The 24558-nt window shown below is 30.2% G+C and overlaps 1 protein-coding gene and 2 non-coding genes across 4 annotated transcripts; 2 read left to right on the top strand and 1 right to left on the bottom strand.

The window, feature by feature from the left end:
* Positions 1 to 13641: 13641 nt before the first annotated feature.
* On the top strand, positions 13642 to 13714 carry TRNAA-UGC (transfer RNA alanine (anticodon UGC)). Its single transcript has one exon. It is a non-coding gene; the product is annotated as a tRNA-Ala (tRNA).
* Positions 13715 to 17867: 4153 nt separating this feature from the next.
* On the top strand, positions 17868 to 17940 carry TRNAA-UGC (transfer RNA alanine (anticodon UGC)). Its single transcript has one exon. It is a non-coding gene; the product is annotated as a tRNA-Ala (tRNA).
* A 4285-nt stretch (positions 17941 to 22225) lies between these two features.
* LOC104897995 (thioredoxin H-type) lies at positions 22226 to 24549 on the bottom strand. Of its 2 annotated transcripts, XM_048645870.1 has the most exons (4): positions 24508 to 24549; positions 23319 to 23480; positions 23092 to 23214; positions 22226 to 22534 (listed from the first exon to the last, which is right to left on the bottom strand). In XM_048645870.1, exons 1-4 carry the CDS (start codon positions 24532 to 24534, stop codon positions 22403 to 22405), a joined length of 444 nt encoding a protein of 147 aa, XP_048501827.1. In that variant the 5' UTR covers positions 24535 to 24549; the 3' UTR covers positions 22226 to 22402. The 2 variants fall into 2 exon arrangements, with proteins under 2 accessions (XP_048501827.1, XP_010683288.3); XM_010684986.4 differs by lacking the exon at positions 24508 to 24549 and having other exon boundaries at positions 23319 to 23639.
* Between the last annotated feature and the right edge of the window lie 9 nt (positions 24550 to 24558).

Here is a 24558-nt window from a genome sequence, read left to right as displayed (position 1 = left end):
TGACCTACTGGAGGAATTTTGATGTAAACTTTGTATTATTAAAAAATAATCAAAAGTTTATATTATTGCGAGAGAACAGACAAAAGTTTGTGGTATTGTAGTAAAAAAAATCCTAATAATAATTATCATTTTATTATTAGAGAATTAAATAACTAAATTAAACTGATTGCAACTGAACTGAACTGATTATAATTGAAGAACTAAAAATAAATTGAAGAGATAACATATAAATTTTCTAACACTAATTGAACAACATATAAGAAGCTAAAAATGGAAAAAAACAAGCATTAACTGATCATTTATTACATAGATTAATGTAAACTTTTGTCATAAATTTACAACTAAATTCTATTTCAAGCAATGTATTTATGTCTTATATGCAGCCCTAAGGGTTGCATATAGCATAACCCTATTACTCCATCCGTTTCATTTTAATCTACACACTTACACTTTTCACGCATGCCAATGTAAAACTTTGAGGACATATATCTTTAGTTTTGTATTTGTAAAAATTATAAAAAGTACATATTAATAAAATACATACTAATACGAATCTAACAAGATCCCACATGACTATGTTTTTATTCACGTATAAATCACAAACGAGGGTCAAATTGTAATTTGTGAATAGTGTAAAATGTCAAAGTGTGTAGATTAATATGAAACGGAGGGAGTATTAGATATGGATAATCTTGAAAAAGTACATGACGCTTTTGGGTGGTCTACAGTCGCCTCGGTAAAAGGGCTTGATGCCATATATGCTTGTATCGGATCCTTTAAAAAAAACTTGGTATTTTCCTTTAATTTTCTATGTCAACATGCAACGAAAGTAGACGTTGGAGAATAATCTACGCAGCCATCCATTTTGGAAACCACTTAAAAAGCTGAAGAAAAGCTAAGGTTTAGTGGTTCGGAAAGAACCTTCCTATTTCAGAATTAGAGTTTGATTTCCACTATGGTACTTTAGAGAAGGTTTTCCTTTATTATTCTCAAAGTGTCGGCCCATAAATCTATATAATACTATAAAGCAATAAGGATTTGCTTATGTGTCATGTCTATGTTAAAAATGCTGAGGTGTCAAGCTTTTGTATAAACTTCAAACTTAAATATTAATGATGTGTCATGCCTTTGGTAAAATACATAAATCTTGGAGTTTCTCATAATAAAACTCTCAATGAGAGTGTCCACGTGGCAATACAAAATATTTTGGCCGAAAATTATATGAAAAATGCAAAAAAATCGTGATGCTACTCAGTCTTTGGCCTGGGTCATTGGACTAAGATAACTTACCATCATTCTCATCTTTTTTTTATAGCCAAGAAGAAAAGTGATGCTACTCAGTCTTTGGCCTGGGTCATTGGAGTTTACCTAGCTTCATGGTTTTGTTCATGATGTGTTGAAGATGAGGTTCACATTTGTATATTACATAATCTGGAGTTTCAATTTATCCATTTTTTCTGATGAATCATTGACTCTTAAGATGATGCATGATGTAAAATTATTCATATTTGCAATTTTAGAAGCATATATAGTGTTGATTTTCAAGCTTATAATGATAAAAAATGCTCGATATTCTCAATTTTTTTTGGTGGTTGAAGATTTGCAGGGAATGTTTTTATGAAGTGTTTGAAGAAGAGATTCATAATGCACGAGCAATTTATGATTAATAGTGCATTGATTTTTTGGTCGTAGATGATTTGCAGTAAGAGTTGTTGGTCATGTGATTAGAGGGATTGATAAATATCAAGATGACTAAAGTTGAGGGAGCATCTTTTTGGTCGTATAGCTTAAGCTTGGAATTTAGTGAGGGAGCATCATGTGTATTCTTAAATCTTAACCCATGTTAATAACAAGGCATCCCATAAGGATAATTCCAACTTGGCCAAGAGAACCAATATGAAGTTGGATATATTTTAGGGAAAATATATTGTTTATTATCGGTTGGGGAGATTGTTTATGTGATTTTTTCGCTCTTCCATCTCTTTCTCTCTACTGGCTTAGTTGTGGATTGAGATTGAGATCGAGATTAGATGAACGATGAAACTTTTCTAGAGACTTGACTAACATATCCTTGAAGATCATTATAATTTCTTAAATCATAATTAAAAGTACGGTACTTATTGAGGGGAAAAAATAGTTATTGTTTTTGTATTTGAAGTGAGGAAAAAAAGGACCCAAATTTGTAGACCTATAGGCAAGAATTGTAATGTTGTGAATTTTGATTTTTTTTTTAATACATCTGTAGTGAATTGTGATTTTTTTTTTTTTGTATAATTCTGTTGTGAATTGTGATTTTTTTTTTTTGTGTATTTGTGTTATAAACAAGACACTTTTGTAACTTTTTTTAATTTTGGTGTTGTTAATTGTTTGGTTGGTTAAACAAAACATGAAAAGTGAGATTTTCTAGGAAGCACAAGAAGCCAAAGTGTATTGTTTGGTTGAAAAAATATGAAACTTAGAACTTTCTGCAAAATGGAGAAATTTACTTATTCTTTTGGGAAGTTAAAGATAAGGTTATACGCTTTCTAGAAAATACAAGTTCATGTGAAAACTAAAATTTTGGAAAAAGCTACTTCAAACGTTGGACTAAACAAGCACTTAATTTGTACTTCAATAATTTTTTTTTTTGTAACGGGTACCATCATAATAAATATTACGCTATCCCTCATTCAAATTCCTGGATCCGCCCTTAATCCTCGAGATTTGTAGCCCAACTTTTGCACTTTTGGTTTTGAACTTTTGCGGATCAAAAGTCGAGCTATTGTAATTGATATAACATATAATAAAAAAGAGAAGAGAAAATAGAAACAAGTATCACTAGAGCATTATAGCTATTGTAATTGATAGATCTCAACCATTGATAAGGTTGACTTTAGATTTATCAAACATATAATACTATGATTGAAAAATTTTCCAAATTTGAAACAGTATAAACATCAATATCATCTTCTGATCAATGATCAAATCTCTCCCCTAATTTGAACGACATTAATCATTCGTCGTTTGATTTTGTTTGGCAATTATCAATGGAGGTTAAAATGTGATTGTAGGAATCACAATTCACAAAAAGAAGAAACTAACTAATACCGGCTTTCTACAGTGATAAGCAAAAAAATTTGTAATTAGATAGATCAAGAGAGAGAAAAAATCGTGGAAATTAGTTATACTGTTGCAGTAAATTAGATCTACAAAAAATTACAATAAAAATGAAAGGTATAAATCTAAGACTTTAAATGGATGGTTGTGCACTTGTGCTGTAAAACTTATGATAGTTAGGGTATGTCCTCCCCAACTTATTTTCAGTTCAGTTTGATTCAGTTCAATTCGGTTGTAAATAGTTCAGTTCAGTTCCAATCAGTTCGGATCGGTTCCTACGTTATCATCTAATTCGATTAACTTTATAGATTAGGCTTTCAGGACTTGGTAACTCCTATGCACTCTAATGCACCTTCTAAATTGAGTATTTACAAATTTATAATAAATGGTATATTGAGATATGCATAACTATATTAGTACTCAATTTTTTCCCCATTAGTCAAATTAACACATATGTTATCACATTATATGTGGCATTGATTAAGTTATTACAATTGATAAATCTCTGCAACATTTGGTGAATCATTCATATTTTGTTGCTTCATTATCAGTTTATTATTACCCCATTCCAGAAAAATTTTGTGTCAACATTTCATAGTTTGGTGCTTTTTTATCTTCACATTCCTATTCCATAATCAAGTATAAAATAATGAAAATAACCCTTAGAATCTATCATTCCTTTCCAATAAGATAAGTATATTTTAGAAATGATAGTAATTGCATATCAGTTTTGTAACGATATTGAGTGGCTCTCCTACACTTCATCATCTTTAAATAAAACGTGAGTATAATAATATGAAAAAGAATTGCTATAAAAATTTATAGGTTATGTAATATGCAAGTTGCAATATCGAGAACTAAACACAATATAATATGCCTAAAAGTTTCTATATATTGTTTAACAAAGTATTACCATCAAGGCGTGATACAGTAGCTAACGAACGCAAAAACCCTTTGAATGAATGAAATGTACTTTACCGAATTCCTATATACGATCATATTTTTGGGGTTACAGAATCATAGTACAACATTGAGAGTTCATACAATGATCGTATATAAGAATTCAAGTATGGATGCATCACGTACTTCAATGCTAAATGTGTTTTGGTGAAGAGAAGTTTAGTTAGGTTTAGGAGAATTCAGGTTGAGAGAACGCACCCTAAATTTTAAAGCATTTATGATATGGTGAATCATATGATACATTATCAATCACGAAAATATGAAAAATATCATGAAAGATGACCATAAATTTTTGGGGTGAGAGTTCATGTTGCAGAGAGAAAAACTTGGAAAGTGTATTATGTATATTATACATATACATATTTTCATGGGTAAAAGTATAGTTATGTCTTACAATTATATAATCCATAAAATATTACCTGTTAATTAATATTCTACAAAAAAGAAATGAATATATTAAATGTTCATTAATAAAATTGGGTTAAATCATATTGAGCATTGAATAAAATGTGTGTGGGGGGAGGGGGGGTTGTGTGTGTTAATCTACTATGACTAAAATTTCGGGTCTAAGTTGCATAATTTGTAAAAGATGGAGAGCTTAACTTGCTATATGAAAGACTGTCGTTAAATTTGTTTGGTGAAAGTTAACATTATGATAGCGAAAAAAGGTGGGAATGTAAGTATGCATATTTTTTGTAGGTAAAGGTATAGTTATATGTAATACAATTATTATTATTTTTCTTATTTTTTGTAGTAAATCCATAGATAACTTATTTTCACTTCATATAATTGATCACATTTATAAATATAATGATTATTGTGTTAACATTTCTTTATCTACTCATAATTTTGAAATCGTGATTGTTGGTTGAAATGGATGTTAATAATGACTATCAAATTTTATTAAATTTGTACACAACCATTAAATAAAATATGTATTTAATTTTTTTTTTGAATTATAATATTTCTATATCCAAACAAAATCCTTGAAGCCACATGGTATGAAGTTAGAGAATTTTTCAATGAAGCTAAAAAATTGAGTCATCAAACAAAATGGTAGATATCACTTGGTGAAGGAACACAAAAGATTATGAAGATAATTTTAGTCAAAAAACATAAAAGATCAAAGGAAAGTTCAGTTATGGTTCAAATTTAAGGAATTCTTTAGATCTCAATGAGAAGAAAAATAGGTAGCTATTTGATAACTTTAATAAAGTTCGTAGATGATTAGGAGATTTCATTTATGCAATTATGATATATTAAGAAGGAAGAAAGTTAGAAAACTCTTTATATCTCAATAAATATATGTTAAATTATATAATTAAAATTAGTTTCATCATAAGTGGAGTATAATCACCTAGAACTAATGCATAACCAAGATCGAACTAGATCTATTCTATCACATGAAATTTTCAAATGTAAAGAAATGGGTTGCTTATTTTATTGAAACACTTATCGAATCGTATTAATCATACTATAAGTTTAAATATTGACAAATCAAACTTGGGGTTTAAATTTATTTAACACCTATATATTCAGATCATGATTTTTATAGTGGAACTAAATAATGTCTATAATACCCCTTTGTTCTAGAGATAGGCGATAGGTGAATGTCAAGTATAAATTGAAGTCAATATTTTTGTTCAATTTGAAGTTAATTGTATGATTAGTGGGGTGGCTATGGGAATAAAATTAAAGGGATGAGGGTGGTTTCTATTTAAGGTTGGTTTACATTGAGTAGGGCAAAACAATATGAAAAATAGTATATGCTAAATTCTAATTTTACTAAGTTGCATAAGTTGTATGAGTGTGCATTTTGGTCGAGTAGGACCACTTTCTATTAGTAAGTTATGGTAGTTATGGTAATCATATTTTTATGTTATTCTTTATAATTCTTTAAAGAAAAACCATAATTTTGTTTGAGTAAAATTAATGACTTTAAAATAACATGGATTATACAAATAATGACATCAACGTGATGTATTTATCTCATGCCGTTTGAGTTTTTTTTATTGCACGGGCTATCTCATCCCGTGCATTTTTATTAAACGTAAATTATGAATTATTTAATTTTCTACAAAACAAGTCATATTTTCTACCAATGGGTAGCGTATTTCTTCTACTAAATTTGGTTAATTGTGGTACATGGATAATCGAACATTCATCTTCGAGGTCATAGACATGTTCAAGCTAAGGGGCTCCAAATAAAAGGAGACTACACTACAAAATGAGAATAAATAAAAAAAATGGAAAAACAACAATCAGGGGTGGCAAGGACACGGGGTGGCTCAAGGAGCCAGCAACAAGAAAATCAATCACGTTACTTTTTTAGCTGGGGAAAGGGAAATGATCCATATCAACTATATATATAGAGAAAACATATATTTGGTATTTCTAGAGAATCATTTAAAGGGGGTCGAGTATGTCAAGGAAAGGGGAGTAGTATGGTATTTATACCCGTATGACACTCATTCTGTCAAATGGAACAAAATTTCCTTGATTGTGTTTTGTAATGACTTTAATAAAAGTCAAAGATATCCCTATCACATATGGGTTTGTATCTCCGAAGTTCGGTTTTCAGCAGTACTCAATTTTATATGGTCATTTTTAAAGTCACGGGTAGAAAGTGTATAATAATACTGATTTGTGAGAAAGAACATGATATGTCTAATATTACAGCTAATGACATATATAAATAAGTCTTCTACAACCTAAGAGTGTCATGTATTTGCAAAACAACTTCATAATTAACATAAAGAAGCATTTTTTGTCTTTCTGTGTAAAGTGCATCATTGATGCTTTCTTTTTGGTTAAATATGTATAGGATTATTCTGTATTTCAATACATCGTTCAAAGTTTATCAATTTAATATAGTATAGAGGTTAAACTCATTTGAGTTTCGAGTAGTACATAAGCGTATATTAAATGGAGTGAACGTAGAGAATCTTTTATATGCTTTTACTATAGTTGGTATATAAACATGTTTATTAAACAAAAAAATTCCCGTGCATTTTTGCACGGGCCCAAAAACTAGTAATACTATAAAGCAATAAGGATTTGCTTATGTGTCATGTCTATGTTAAAAATGCTGAGGTGTCAAGCTTTTGTATAAACTTCAAACTTAAATATTAATGATGTGTCATGCCTTTGGTAAAATACATAAATCTTGGAGTTTCTCATAATAAAACTCTCAATGAGAGTGTCCACGTGGCAATACAAAATATTTTGGCCGAAAATTATATGAAAAATGCAAAAAAATCGTGATTTGTGTTTGATTGATTTTTTAAATTAGGCAATTAATATCATGGTATCATATGAGATTTCCGGAAATCAAGCACATTCCATTTATAAATTAATGTGATCGATGTTAATTATGGGTACAATTACATAATTCAAAATTCAAATTAATATTGGTGTTGGCCGAAAATTTTAATTGTCATGCATATAGGGTATTTACGAAAATTTTACTAACCAACTAAATACGGGAAGTAATTTAAATTATCAATCAATCTTAATTATTGCCTCCCTTAATGGTAATTGTCAATCAATCAGTTAATTTAAATTGATACTATCCAAATTATGTTACCAATCAATCAATCAATAGTTATTCTGATTGTCAATCAACCATAATTTTGGATACTAATTACCTAAATAACGTAAATATGCAAAATAAACGTATCATTTTTTTTGTATAAATAGTGTCGTTTTCTCTTCAAACATCCCAACTCATTTTCGGATTTTCAATTTGCATATTGATGTCAACTTCTTCCCCCTATCTCTACATCAATATTATGTTCTCCTCCAAACATAATAGAAACAGAAAATCCATCCAAAAAATTGTCCGCTAAAGTTGAATATTCGAATTTTTTAGATATTGAATCTATGGTTTTAACTCTTTTTCGTGGAGGCCATTTTTATTTCCACAACATGTCCAGTATGTTTACATATCATTTTAATAAACGCAATGAAGTTTGGGCTTATGTTGAAGACGTTAAGACAACAATACATGGTTATCGTCCGTATTTTGATTTTTCGAACATGATGTTATATGATCTACAATGCATTCCATCAAGAGCTTACAAGATTGATGATGAGTATTTTGAAGATTTTGATTAAACAATACGGAATGTTGTGGCGTTAACAACAAAGTATTGGTTGATTATCTTTCAATTGATTAAAACGTAGTAATTAAAGTCACTATGTAGTTGTCATATACCATTTTTTATTATCGATAACGTTTTTAATTTATTTTGTTTCATATTTATTTTTAGTATGTAGTTGTAATAAGATGATTTACATCTTTATGCCCTTTTTTCTATGTACTTATTTCTCTTTCTCTCATGTCATTATCAATTTATTAACTACTTTGTCCAATGTATTGGTTTTGATGATGCATTGATAGTTCAATTCTAATACTTTGACCCATATAAATTCTTCACCATCATTTCAATAAAAACAATAACCTCCTAATAAATTTATTGCAAAAGACACATCAAATGGCAAAAAATTTTGTCCCCAACTACATATCCATCTCTTTATATATAGTCTAGCTCTATTGTTTTTCAATTCACATCAAAATATAATTTTCGGCTCTCTCCTTTTCTTTATTTTTCTCTCTTGAAATTCCATTATTATCAACACATAAATCATGGATCCTCAAATTGCCAAGCATGTTAAAGATGTCAATGACTTAGTGATCGGTTACTGTGAGCTTGACACGTAGGATTCGAATTTTATTTTAGATAATAGTATAGATTGTTCACATAAATTTGGTTTAACTAAATTGATTTGACTTATCAAAATTATTAGAGTTGATTTCGATTGAATTGATTTATAATGAATTGAACATTATATATTAGAACTATTCAATTGTTTAAGTAATTGACATTAATAACCATCATTGTGCGTATAAAATGGCGAGGTAATGATAATATTGAAATATAGATTTATCATGGTCACGATGAAAGAATTAGATAGATTTACTTTGTATGTGAATAATGCAAAACTCCCATTTTCTAAGAGAGAATATAAACACATAGGGCTTATAGAATAAACATGTAAAGTTGGACGTTAGAACAATAACAGATTAAAAAAAATTGTTAAGTTCCACCTTGAGTAAATTATCTTAATATGATGCTTTACACGAAAATGTAGACATTTTTATATTATATAAAGGTTGAAAAATTTGCTTAGGTGAACGTAGACAAGGTCATAAAAATCCTATGTGTCAATTAAACACCAATTTTTTGCTCTTAAGGAATAAATAGGTGGCACAATAAAATTCGAATGGGAGAGATTTGAGCAAATCAACCAAGATTATGGTTAATTTGAGTGATTTTAGGTTTATATTAGGCAAATACTGTCATCAAATCTCTATGTATATAATCAATACTAAATCTTTGCCTTTTTGATTTATTTGATTGATATGGAAAACGTAATTTATGTTAAGGATTTGAAATTCTCAGTCAACTTAAATTTTGGGAATCTCTTTAATCCCCAATCAACCTTAATTTCAAATTATCAAAATCATTGCTTTTTAACGCCTGAAATAATTTTATAAGAGGCAAACAACTTCTAAACTAGGTTCCACCACAAATCTTACACTTAATATTAAATCCTTCGTCTGTTTATTTACATCTCCATGTTCAAGTGTGATAGGTTGTGGGTAGTGGGTTTATTTGTTATAGGTTTTATTTAATCGAAGGAGTTGCATCATTGGTAAAAATAAAGTGGAGAATTGATGCATGTTCTCTTCGGCATAAAACAGCTGAACTGAACTGAACTGAATAGTGATATGTGAGAGTAAAAGTATTATCGTCCAAAGCTGAACTGAACTAAAAATAAGTTGAGGAGAACAGGTCTGAGTATAAGCAAGCAAGAACTACATGAAATTAGAAAAAAGAATTAGCAAGAACTTCTAAAATTTCTTTTTTAGCATCAAAGGAACCTGATATATATATTATATATATATATATATATATATATATATATATATATATATATATATATATATATATATATATATATATATATTATATATATATATTATATATAATATATCAAAGTACTTTCTTTCTCAATGAAAACTAAGAGACTAAATAGCTGGTATATCAAAGGAAGTAATTTCCAATATGTTTTCTTTTTCTATACACTCATTGCTTTGGAATATGAATTACTTTCATATGAATAACAGGAGAAGTAATAACCTGGGTGACACAAAATATAGGGTAAAATGACTCGAAATCGTAAATCATTTGTGTTGTAAATGAATAATTGACAAGCAAGAAATCTTTTCGTAAATTACTATAAAAATCAAAATATTATAATATTATACATAATCGGAGGCCATTGAGTGCCATGAGGTGGTGAGAAGTGATGGTGCATGACGACAAGAAAGAAGAGATAGAGAGAGATGGAGAGAAGGGATGATTGGGACTGTTGGAAGGAGGTGTATGGCTGAGTGCCAATATTAGTGTAATACGGGAAGTTAAATCAATGTTATTATGTGACTTCCTTTAAATATGTAATAAAGCAATAAATACTCCCGTGCATTATGCACGGGTCTTAAAACTAGTTCTTAATAATAGAACAATAGTAGTTCTTAGTTTTTTTCACTAAAGTTTATTGTTTGTTCATTTAGGTATCAAGAAAGTAATTTTACTAATACAGTTAACTAACCACTGATTTATTTTGGTCAGATTAGTACACGTAGCTATATATACTCTCTATTTTGCAATAATGGTTACACTTTGAGGGGTAATATTGTTCATATATATATATGCTCCACTGATAATTAAATCAATGAATAGTAATTAAATTGTCAAGTGTAAAAGTAAAATTGTGACAACTGATAATTAAAGAGAATGGAGGGAGTATTAGGTCGCCTCTCTTATAGTGTAAGGTCCAATGATATTCGAAGTACATGGACCATAACAATAAGTTTTAAACTGGTACATACATACTCGCAAAAAAGATATATAGTAATATTAGCTAGACAAGAGTTTAATCTATGGTCTTGATCAATATAACCACTCAATACTTCATTAATCAAGTTAGCTGGTATCAAGAGAAGCAACTTAATTAATTATATGAGTATGAGGTTGTATTGTCACAGATTTTCAAAAGCGTCATGCAATTGATCATCATTCTATTTCACCTTTTTCCCCGTCTAAATGAAATGTATCATGCGCGTAATTAAGTTGTGAAAGCATGCACACACACTGACACAAGTACACAACTATTCCATCTGCAAAGACTTTCTTAGTCACTCTTTTTTTCCCATCTATTCGACATGACTGTCGATCATCTCAAGAAAGTTAAGACACGTTTTAGTCTTCTGTTGTATGTTGGGCGGCCATCCGTCGTCAAATAAGATGTTGAAGTAACAAATATAACGTTGTTCACTTTCAAGACAGCTGCACATGGCGGAATCATGTCAGCCTTATAACTCTATGTGCCAAAGGAGGAGGATAAGACATCTTAAAATAGCAAGTGATGCTGTTATGGTACTTGCAAATAAAGGGATATGGATTGACAGAATGTATTGGTATACAGGCGATACATTGCCCCGCATGTTAATTGTGGTTAGAGTTGTCGGTTTGGTTAATGAACGGCTTGTTGGACTGAACAAATTAAAATTTGAACTGATTAAACTGAACTGAGAGTAAGTAGAACTTAAATCAAATGAGATATGTTGAATTGCAACTGAAAATAAACTGTAAATTTAAAATTATAACTGAACCGCAACTGAACTGAAACAAATTGAACTAAACTGAACTGGATGTTTGATTGTATTAACTGAACTAATTCAAATTGAAACTGAAACTGAATTGAATCTGATTTGAACTGTAATTGTTTTAAACTAATTTTTAACTGTACTCGAACCGAATTCAGATATTACCCAAATTCATGATAGTACTCCAATTGACATACAAATTTTATCGTGATAATTTTTTATTAATACTTACATGTAGATTTATCATGATATTTTTATTATTAATATATAATTTATGACATTATATTTTTATTTCGTAATAAATTAATAATTTGAAATCCATCAAATTTACAAATTTAAAAATTATGAGATATAACATTATTTCAGTTATAAGTTTGTTTCTTTCGTAACTATTACATTTTTTTTTGGTAAACAAAGCCCTTCATTCATTAAACATTAGAGTTCAACATATTATGTAACTATTACATTATTTCAATGAAAATTTGGCTTGGTTTCACAACCATGAAACTACCCCTTTAAATGATTTTCTCTATTACTTACTGATACTATAACTGATTGAATATACATTAACATTATCATAAAATTACTATATTGAAAATCGTATCAATAAATAGATAAAATTAGGACAAACTTGTCACTTCATTTATCATTCTCCAATATTCAACTTTGAAAAAACTATTCTAACCATACAAAAAACAAAAATTTGATAAATTACAAAGTAAGAAGCATATGATATCCGGAGAATTGCTTGTTAGCTTTTGAAAGTGCCCTTAAATTATTTGTGTCTCATGACGAGTCAGAATCATGTGCAAGCATCGATCTTACACAAGAACTAGGATGCAAATAGTAGAACTAAGAAAAAACAACGTATATATGCTTTGGAGTTAGGACATAATATGCATAATAAAGCTTTATACTCTCAATTATAGATTACTTAAAATTGAGCCTGTCTTGATGTAATAAAGACTCATATGTTCAAAGAAAAAAAAGGATAAAAACATGCGTTCATTTAATATCGATTAAAAAGCACGAAAATTCACTTATCACTCCCATAAAAACTCGAAAAAAACATAAATCTAGCTCAACCATGACGGAAAGCACGTAAATTGGAGAATCTAGCTCCAATAAAAGTTGCATTCGACATCATATCTAAGAGTCTCGAATTACTCCATAAGCAAAAGAACAGGATCAACAAACGCTAGTGACTCATTTCGAGGCAAAGCCACGGGCCATGTTGCGCCAAGCTGCGGGCCAATATTTGCGCACCATAACCCGCAAATTCGGGCCGAGCCAAGCGGAATTTTGGGGCGAGTCAAAATTTATACTGGCTTGGCATATTTAAGTTTCTCTTGTTCCGAAATTTTTGCCCAAAAAAGGCGGCCGAAAAATCGTACCCAAAACCCGTCCCATTTTCCGGTCTTTGTATGTACATATATATAGTTGAAATTGTTGGGTTGTTGTTTATCCATTTTTTTACTTTATGAAATTTTATTGACGTAGTTTGAGTATATATGTCCGAATAATATAATATAGATGTACATATAAATTTAAATGCAAAGGGTATGACTTCTGAGTGAAGTTATTAGGGTTCTTGTTTGTCGATTTCTTTTCTTGTTTGTGTTTCTAAAATCAACTAATTAAATGTTTTATACTAGGTCATAGGATCGAAAATATGAATATTATTGGGGATGAAAAACAACGAGGAAGCAAAGAATAAAGGTAAGCATGGAAAACTATGGTAAGAAACTAAGAACGTACATATATATCGATATTGTTTTTCCTACTGTTTTGGATTCTGTCCCACATACCAAAGTCCAAATTGACAACTCATCCAATCATGTATCAACTATGGGGATGTAGCTCAAATGGTAGAGCGCTCGCTTTGCATGCGAGAGGCACGGGGTTCGATCCCCCGCATCTCCAATTTCATTTTGCAACTGTCTCTAATATATTCGTTTTCCAAATTTCATTTTGCAACTGTCTCTAATATGTTCGTTTTCCAACTGTCTCTAATATTTTCGTTTTCCAACTGTCTCGTTATGTCACATTAGAGAAAAAATTTCCCTTTCAAATGGAAACGACATATACACGCGTTACACCAGCATGGTATTAGTTTTAGTACTACCTTTTTTAGGAGATATATACACACGCCTTACACGAAAATTGGGATTGACTCAAGTGGTGATCTTTTCCATTTTTCTTAAACTTAGTAAAGTCTAGGATTCAATTCCTACCCCAAACATTTACTAGGGATTTAAGGAGGGTTGGGGAGTTCGGAGGTGTCTAGCTTGTAATGGGCCTCTGAATGGGAACCTTATGCGAGAACAGCACCAGGAGAATTCTTCTTACCAATTTTTTAAAAAATATATACATGCCTTACACCTGCATAGTATTAATTTCAGTACTACCTTTTTTTAGGAGATATTACTATATTAGTACTACTTTGTTCCTCATCTTCAGGGGTATATCAATATAGGGTGCGTTCTCTTCATCTTAATAAATTAAGTTTCAAATTCAATGAGTTCAGTTCAGTTTAGATAAGTTTCAATCAGGTCCAATCAAGATAATAAGTTTCAATCAGGTGCAATAAGTTCCAATAAGGTCCAAATAGTCAATGATCAATAAAAATTTGTATTATTGTCCATTATTTTATTATTCATATTACTGTTAGCTGATTATATTATTATTAGAATTTTAATTAAAGTACCACAATGATTATATTGTATTACTCCCTCTGTTTTTTTTATCTTTCTCACTTGGAATCTTGACACTATTCGTGCATAGAGAAAATCTTCTCAAATGTTCTCAATTTATAAGAAAAAACATAGTCATGTGGGGTCTTGTTTGATTCGTCTCAATTAGTACTTTATTAATATTCAATCGTTATAATTTTTACTAATATATAATAAAAGATATTTAAGTTTTAAAACATGCATTGGAAGACGCGCACAGAAAAGTAGGAATGATAAAAAAAAAAAACAGAGGGAGTATTGTCTATTATTTTATTAAATATTTGTATTATTGTCTATTATTTTATTATTAATTCATATTACTATTAGTTGATATGTTATTATTAAAAAATTTAATTAAAAGAACCACAATGTATAGTATTATACTTGTATTATTGTCTATTATTTTATTATTCTTATTACTATTAGCTGATTATATCATTATTCAAAAAATATTATGATCATGGTCTAATAATGTTAAATAAGTTTCAATTAAGTCCAATAAGGTTTAATAAGTTTCAATAAGTCCAATGAGATCTAATAAGTTTCAACCAAATTCAATAAGGTCAAATAAGTTCCAATCAGGTCAATAAGTTTCAATCAAGTCCAATAAATTCAGTTTAGATATATAAATTCAAATAAGTTCAGTTCAAATAAGTTCAGAGTTATTCAGGTGAAGAGAACGCACATATGGCAGATGATCTATTATCATCTTATCTTTATTCATTTTATCCTTGATCAAATTGTATATATAAACTTTTTATTACAATGGAAATTATAGTAACGAGGGTTGAGTCATAAGGATTTTAACAAAATATGTCCATGGTCATAGGATCATCAAATAAGACTTTATTGAACCAAGTATAAACACACAAGTTTTCACTTTTTCAGTTCGTGCAAATAAGTATTAGTATAGAAAGTCACGATCCTAAAAAAAGATACATTTTTATTGCAAAATAAATATACATTTTGCGCATACATTATCAAACTCTTTTTGTTTTAGTTGATAAAAATAATTATTCCATAATAATATTTTTTTTTGAAAGATTATTCCATAATAATATAATATAACTTTCTTGATTCAATTATTCTCAGAGATATTAATGAAATTGTTGATTTTATGTTATACACTCTTAACCACATTATATATGTATCTAATTTTCTTACAAAAAATTATATTTTTTTCAAAGTCTATGTTAAAGTTATATTCTACTTATTCTAAATATTATCCGTAGAGGTTTATTGTAAGCCAAACTCTAGTTCTTTCATCCTAAAATATGTATATGAATTTTTTTAAAGTTCTGGCATGAAAGTTTAGGGGACAAAAGTGTATGTTTGCATTTTAGGTGGCGTGAAGAATGACTTTAAAAAAATGCCCCAAATGTCAAGACTTCTTGAACTGAGTTATAGATTCCACTTCAAATATGAATTATTTATATATATAAGAAAATATAAGTAGATTATACCATGGTATATAAGATATATGCCGTCCTAATAAGTTGTTAATTAATACTCCTTTTGTTTTATTTTATTCTTCCTATTTAGAATCTTGATACTATTCACAATTGAATAAAATCTTATAATCCGTTCGGTATACTATTTGGTTTTTTTATTTTCAAATTTATATGATATATGTCCTGTAATGAATAAAAAATTAGTCAAATTTATTGCGAACATGATGATTTTAAAAACTGACAACTAAAAAGTAAAAACCACTTTTTCTGGTTTCCTATTTATGGTTTTTAGTTTTAAAAAAACTGAAAACAAAAAACGATAACAAACGGACCCTAAATTATATCAACATATGATAGAAAAATATATTCATGTGAGATCTTATTTGATTCGTCTCAATGAATACTTTATTAATATTCAATTATTATAATTTTACTAATACACAATGAAAGATATTTAAGTCAAAGATGTACATTGACAAACATAAAAAGCAAAATAAGAAGAACCGAAAGAAACAGAGGAGTATACATTATCAATACCATATTACCATGTAGCAAAAGCTAATCGAACTTTTAATCTCTATTATATAAGGGAAGGGGAGAGCAATGGTGTCCTCTTTTGAAACGCCTTTTTTTGCCCCCTTCCCTTTCTAAATCACAAAAGGAATGTCAAAATCAAAATCGGCACTCAAAGAAAACTACTGAAAATAAATTTACAACACTCACTCACAAATCACTTAAAAGAAGAAACTTTACAATTCACCCATACAATTGAGAAAATCACATTATAAAAATCACGTAAATAATCAGGAAACTTTATTAAAACTTAAAATTAACATACAAACTAAAACTAGCTAATAACCTAGAACGTCAATACATACAAAAACATTTACAAAAATTTACTTACAAATCACTATTTTCAAGAATCATTCACAATTAATGGTGGGTCATGATAAAAAATAGAGGTGTATTTTTAGTTAAATCAGAATTTATAAGTTAGACAAGGAAAAAAATTATTTAATTTTTTATAGTGTTTTCTATATATAATTGAAATTTTTACATATATTTGGACCTATTTGTTTCTATTACATAATTGCGATTAATTATCAAGGTAAAAAGGTTTATGTAATATATCATTCAAGAATTAAAGTACAACATATCTCTATTATATAAGGGAAGGGAAGAGCTATGGTGTCCCCGAATGAAGAGACTATGTTACCTCCTTCCCATTCTAAATTACAAATTCACTTAAAAATCAAAGGGGGCTTCAAACAAAAATATCAAAATATAATTATAACAATCACTCACAAGTCAACTAAAATCATAAAATTGCATAATTTACGTTATGCAAATCACTAAAATGAGGAAACTTATAAAAACTTAAAAATTCACTTACAAACTATAACTTATGAAAAAATTGACTTGAAATCAAAGTGTCTACTTTCTTTACACTTTATAAAGTATTGTACTTAATTCAAAATCAACTAAAAAATTATAATATTAGAAATCATAAATAAATTCAATAAAATTTCTATTTTGTTCATAGAATTTAACTTTGAAAATAAAAAAAAAAAAAAAAACAAAACAAAAAGAATTGTGAGAGACTAAAATGACATAAACTAAACCAATCAAATATTGCAACTAAAAATAATTATACTTTGTATGTCTAATATTCAAATTTTGACTCTTACGCCGAAGAAAATCGAATTTTTGTTTTGAAAAAAAATTCAAGCACGCATCGCGTGCAAAAAATTTCTAGTATGTACATAAGTGGGTACAATAGTCAATATGATAATATAGAAAAGGAAACTAAGAAAAGTATTAGGGAGGAAGAAAGTATTAATTTGAATGGAACAGCTTCTGGAATGTTTCCATAATGTGAAAATGGAAGAACATGGGGATGTAGCTCAAATGGTAGAGCGCTCGCTTTGCATGCGAGAGGCACGGGGTTCGATCCCCCGCATCTCCAATTTTGCCAGCGATTTTTTTTTTTTTCCAAAGAAACAAATCAACAATAATGGATGATCCAAAATAAGTTAATACCTAGTAATACGCAGGGAATCGAATCTTCAAAATAGTGTTCAGAAAGATAAAAGGGCATTACGCGCATGAATAATATAGATAGTGATGTGATTTCCAAAATGTTTTTAACAGAGCATTTCCTTCCCATTGTTTTATCATTTTAATATATATAATAAAGTACTATTGAGTTGCATGAAGATTATTGAATTGATATGTGAATTCGAAAATATATTAAAATCCCATATATTAATATAATGGGTTTTTCTATAATATATTATAGAATGATGAAAGAAGAAAGATCGATTGATGTTTTTCATTGAAACTGAGAGAGAAAATTAGACATAATGTTTTTATTACAAAGTAATTGTAATGATCTAACAATCTCTAAGCTGAGCTATACAGAAAGAACAAAGAGAAAAAACAAAGAGAAAAAACAAAGTAACTGTAATAATAAAGATAAACGAAAGAACACAAGGATTTACGTAGTTATGTCAAAATAGACCTACGTCCACAAGTGGGGGGAATCGAGAGCTTCTTCAGTATGATGGAGAAAAAACAAAGAAAATAATAATTACAAAGAGTCCTAAGAATAGTAAAGGCTAAAAGTGTGTATGTATAATGAACACCAAGAGGGTCCTTATAAGAAAACCCTAATAAACCCTAGGATATAGTTCGCACAAAACCTGGAAAGAAATCATGCATCCCGCATCAAAATCCCCGTCGCCCGATCGAGTTAGGCGGTCATCAAATTCAAACTGGTCGATATGTTTCAGGCCCGATCGAGCATTATAAGCCTGATTGTAGTTCGCTAAGGGAGCCCGATCAAACAGATGGCACCCGATCATGCAGATATCTCCTGACCCGATCGGGCGATTTCCATTCGATAGTGCTTCATAAAAGAGCCATAACTTTCTGGTTTCTCAGTGAAATTGGGAATATGACCTGTCGTTGGGAAGCTCTTTGAACAAGCTATCACTTTCAATTTGAATCACATCAAAAACATTTATAGATTGAGAGATATGTGCATTCAAAGGCGACCGTATGTCATTTCTTCAAGATTTCAAGTCACAAATAACAAATCTCCACCTTGACTTGAAACCGATCAATCAAGATAACTCCACCTTGAAATGAAAACCAAGAAAAAAAATGCTCACCATAAATATAGATACTTAACCTTAAACAAAATTCCATAAGCCTACTCACTTTTGACAATCAAGAACGGACATCTTCCATAAACTGTGTACCAATGCATCTTCGAACACAAAACTCCATATACGAAACCATCACATGGCCTAGATTGAGAGTATAAAGTCACCAACGCCAAGCATACTTATTCAAATTGACTAAACTCTCTTCAAATACTTCTTCATCTCAACAACAAATTCAAGCAATTCTACAAAATCAAGTACATCAATAATTTCTAAATTGCCATTGTACTTAAGAAAATACAAAAGTACGAAAATTGAGATAAGAAATAGCATAAGTAGAATAAAATCTAGTGCATAAACAAGATTGCTACTTTATTACAAACTTAAAAGCAATCTATCATAGACTCCATAGAAAAATAGTACAAACTTAAAAGCAATCTATCATAGACTCCATAGAAAAATAGTACAAACTTAAAAGCAATCTATCATAGACTCCATAGAAAAATCGATCCACACGGTTTCCCGTTTCACCAAGTGATCTCAGAAGGGCGCCAATCATAATGAGATCATAGAAACGCAAAAAACTTGTAACGCTAAAGTGCAAGATCATCATATAGAACATCGTTGGCGATATTTGCGGATTGGTCCTCGTTGGACTTTTCCCCATTTTTCTACTTTAATTTCCAACACTCTGATTTGGTAATGACCCTTCACATGACAATCGTTACAGATTTTATTCTTGCCAGAATTATTTCCACCATGAGTAACCAAAGCATTAGTTTGAGCAGAATTATTACACTTCTTAACCAACATATTGTGAATTAAATCTCTCTAAGTTAAGGCATCCTCAACATCCCGCAAACTCAAATCATCTCTACCATACAATAAAGTATCTCGAAAATGCTTATACGAAGGCGGTAAAGAACACAACAACCTAATAGCCATATCATCATCATCGATCTCAACATAGATGTTTTGTATATCCATAATAATAGAGAATAATTCATCTAAATGAGACTCAAGTGGTTTGCCTTCTTCTAAACTGAGATCATTAAGTCTAGATTTGTGTAGTAGACGGTTGGTCACGCTCTTTGTCATATGGAGTGACTCCAACTTCAACCACAAACCGTAAAAATCGTCTCCTTCGCAACATCTCTCAAGACATCATTTAAGAGACATATTGAATTGCCGAAAGAGCCTTCAAATCGATATCCTCCCATTGATCATCTACTAGAAGTCTTTTTGGATGCACCTACAAGAGCCTTGTGACAACCACTTTGAACTAAGATGGCTTTCATCTTCAATGGCCATAGGCCAAAATTTAGTTGCATATCAAATTTCTCAATATCAAATTTCATTGACATAATTGAATCAAACTCGTTCTATAAACACCTAAGATCTTAAGCAACCAAGCTCTGATACCAATTTGTTAGGAAAGGGGTGTTGTAGTGTTTGATTAATACAAAACAAGTCAATGAAATAATAAAGATGAGAAAAGCAATAAAGAAGACAAACCGAAAGAACACAAGGATTTACGTGGTTCGGTCAAAATAGACATGAAATATATTATGTCTTCACTTTCTTATTGATACATCTTCTAGTAAACATTCATACGTTTAAACTAACTTATTATATTTTCCATTGTCTTATCTTCAATATATACTTCAACCTTTCATTTAACACAAATTCTTATATACGGTCGGCCACACCTATAATTTCGCGGTTTGCCGGCCCATATAAGCATTCCAATCCAGCACAACGTGTTCAAGTCTAACCCAATGCTGTTAATTAAAAAAAACTAGCCTAGCGCGAAAAAATAATGTTGTAATTCTTTCTTCTTCATTCAACTCAGTACGACTCACTGCATATCCAACTCGGCGCAATAACTCACCGTTATCAGAGAAGATGATGAAAAGAAAAGGAGGAAGAGATCAGGGAATACTGTTAATAATTGTTGGGTCAAGCAAGGAGAATGTAGTTTCATGAATATTTGATGTTGACTTTACTTTGTAGGGAGAAAGGGGTGGAAATGGTGATAAATCTGGGTGAGAAAATGGAGTTTGTTAATTTTAGTTTTAAATCAATTTCATCCACATTTTTTAATTAAAATACATTAATGTGAAAAGTTGATATTATTTGTTTGTTAAGTTTAGCCGACTAAGAATCTTGCTTCACTAGTTGATGTATTCTTTTAAGTGTAATTTGATTTGTACATTGGAAAGCTAATTTCAATTGTTCACACAAGTAACCGCCATTTATTAATACGAGTAATCTCATTCGTTCATAAGGAGCAACCCCATTTATTCATATCAGTAATCCCGTTTATTCATATCAGTAACTCCATTTTGTTCACATAAGTAATCCCATTTTGCTTATAAAGGTTACCCCTTGTATTATCAGTAACTTCATTTATTCATACAAGTAGCCCCAAATGTTTATAAAAGTAAACCCATTTATTCATACGAGTAACCCCATTTATTCATATGAACAACCTCACTTAATCATACGAGTAACCCCAATTGCTCACAAAAGTAACCCCATTTCTTCATATAGTAACCTCAACAAATAATAAGACGACTCTATTTAATCATGCTAGTAACCTCGTCTTTTCATACGAGTAACCTCATTAGTTCACAATATTAACCTTATTTAATCGTACAAAGACCCTATTTGATCAAGTAACCCCAATTGTTCACAAAAATAACTCATCCCAACTCTAACTATTCTTCTACAGTTCTAGGCTCCAACAAATTTATTTATCCAATCATTGCAATTGCTTACAGTATGTATTTGGATAGTTGACAGCAAGAATGGAAAGAGGAAACTTTAAAAAGGCATTTCAGAAAGAACTCATTCATATTTCCCCATATATATATTTGTACAGAATTTAAGCTTTTTATATACTTCATAAGTAACCACCCATATAAGCAAACTCTCAGAGACAGACAAACAATTACATCCACTTGAGCACATAAATTTTCAGTTAGTAAAACATTATTAGTATGATTCTTCAATTACTGTGATAACTGATAAGATTTAAGTTCAATCAATGTATGGTACTCTTTTCATATCAAAAGCAACAGAAAACCTCTAAACGACTCATCATGTCATTGATTTCCTGTAAATTCAGAAACTCATTTAGTTCCTGATGCCAGTACTTCACATATATATGAAAATTAAGCATACAGAATACATCCAGTTAATAAGATAGATACACAAAAGTTTACAGAACTATGTAACTTGATAACACCTTCGAAATCTTTAAACTCTGTGTTTTGTGATCTTCTCCTTAAGTTCACCCTTATTAGCACCTACAAGCCTCTCGACCTCTTTACCCTTCTTAAAGAACACGAAAGTTGGCATGGCATCGACACCAAATTCGCTTGCAACATCCTGCAAGGAAAAAGAGGAATATAACCTGTTAACTCTCAACCAAAAAAACAGAATAATGTCAATTATGCTCCTCATTTTAAGCAGTCCGAAGTACTGTCATATATTTGATCCCACCCAGATATGTTTGCAAGTGAGATAATTGTCTCTTCAACACGGCTGCATCTCTCTTTGGGAGACGAGCGAGTCTCCCTGCCTTTTGTTCCATTCTCAAGTCCCTGAATTTATGAAGTCTCGTTTCTGTCGTGGACCAATTCGTTAACTCAGGATCTTCTCAAGTTTAAAGAGTGTCCTACCAATAACACTCTTGTTTCACTTATAACCCATTAAGTATGTAAAAGTATGCAAAAGTAGTCTTCTATTTCAGGATTTCTATTTCTTTGCAAACTTTCTCCCCCTTTTTTGGCTATCACCACCTCATACTTGATTAGGTTGTGCATGATGCTTTTAGTTAATAGGTAAGACAGTTTAAAGAAGTTGAGCATAGTTGATAGTTAGGATAGTTAGTATCAATTTTTCCTGCATATAATCATCATTAAGCTAAGTATATGTATATGTACCGAAAGCTCATCCACATCGATATTGACAAATTCGACATCCCCATACTTTGTCGACAAATCTTTGATAATCGGTTCCATATATTGACATGGTCCACACCATGAAGCTGAGAAGTCGACCACCATCTACAACGAGAAGGATTTTTGCTCAGAAATCAAGTAAAACTGGATTACATATCATAAAGCTACTAATAATCAAAGAACTAATACAAAGCATAACTCAAACTAACCAGTTTTGCAGAACTTTTTGACAACTCAAAGTGTGCATTCCACTGTTCTGTAGAATGAATTGCGACGACTGCTGGTGGTTTGCCACGGGCAAAACGGTTTCCCATTTCGAGAAGCAGATGAAACTGAGGTCCGAGTCCTGTATATCTTTGCTGAATTATCAGCTTCAAGCAGAAATTTATATAGGTGAGATGATTATCATTATTGCAGATTCTCATTTCTTCAAACCAGTATCAGATGCTTTCATCCTTGAGGTTGACATATAATCTTAGTTTATGTCAAAAAAAATAGTGAAATTCGATTTGGAATATTACTTTTACTAGTGAAATTGTTCTTGTAACTCAAAACAACTTATAATTTCTACTGTTGCCAACTCAATCCTGATTCTGCTGTCATAAGTTATCTCGTATAAAATTAAGAACAGACAAATTGTCACAATAAATGATTATAACATACTCATGCAAAGTGATGATCTAGAAGAACTGAATTAAGGCATCTTTGAAAAACATTGGAAGGGTAATCAACTTGAGTTAGCTTTGAATCTACTTTAAAACTAAAGATTTATCGACATTAATCATACTTAAATACTAAGCAATATAGCATCGTAAGCAAAGTTTAATGCTACATATTTGCAATCTTTTAACATATGCAGATATGCTCATATAGAAATATTATCTAGAAAGAATCTAATACATGTATTTTGATTCAAAACAAGTCGTCATTTAATTGACAAAAAAGAACTGGCGAAGTTGACACAACAACGCAAATGACCTGACGCAAAACCCAACTTAGGGCCCATTCTTCCCATCTTATTATCATTTCAGTTCACTTGCAATCAGTTCAGTTCAATTCAGTTTAGCTTCAACTATCATTTCTTAGTTATAATTTAATTCATTTCAGTTGCCATAAGTTCATTTCAATTGCAATAAATCCAGTTCAATTTAACTCAATTGTTTTATGTCAAAGACAACAATCCCTTAGGACTTCAATGAAGTCCATAAACCCCAATTAGACCAACGTGAAACTTACTCAACCACAAATTCAACCCAAAAAAGACACCACACACAAAGCTATAAAGATAACAGATTATATTAATTGCATATTTTTACTTTCCACTTTTGTTGTATTATAGAATTTTTCCACTGATTACTTGGAAATCAATTATTCGGAGTTATTTTAAGAAGACACTACCTGGCATATTTGCCTTTTTCTTTTCATTTATCCAGCATGCTAGAATGAAAT

This window comes from Beta vulgaris, chromosome 6 (assembly GCF_026745355.1).
Source record: "Beta vulgaris subsp. vulgaris cultivar EL10 chromosome 6, EL10.2, whole genome shotgun sequence".
NCBI lineage: Eukaryota > Viridiplantae > Streptophyta > Magnoliopsida > Caryophyllales > Amaranthaceae > Beta > Beta vulgaris.
Note: the sequence above shows the minus strand (reverse complement) of the source record. Positions and strands in the feature narration are given on the sequence as shown.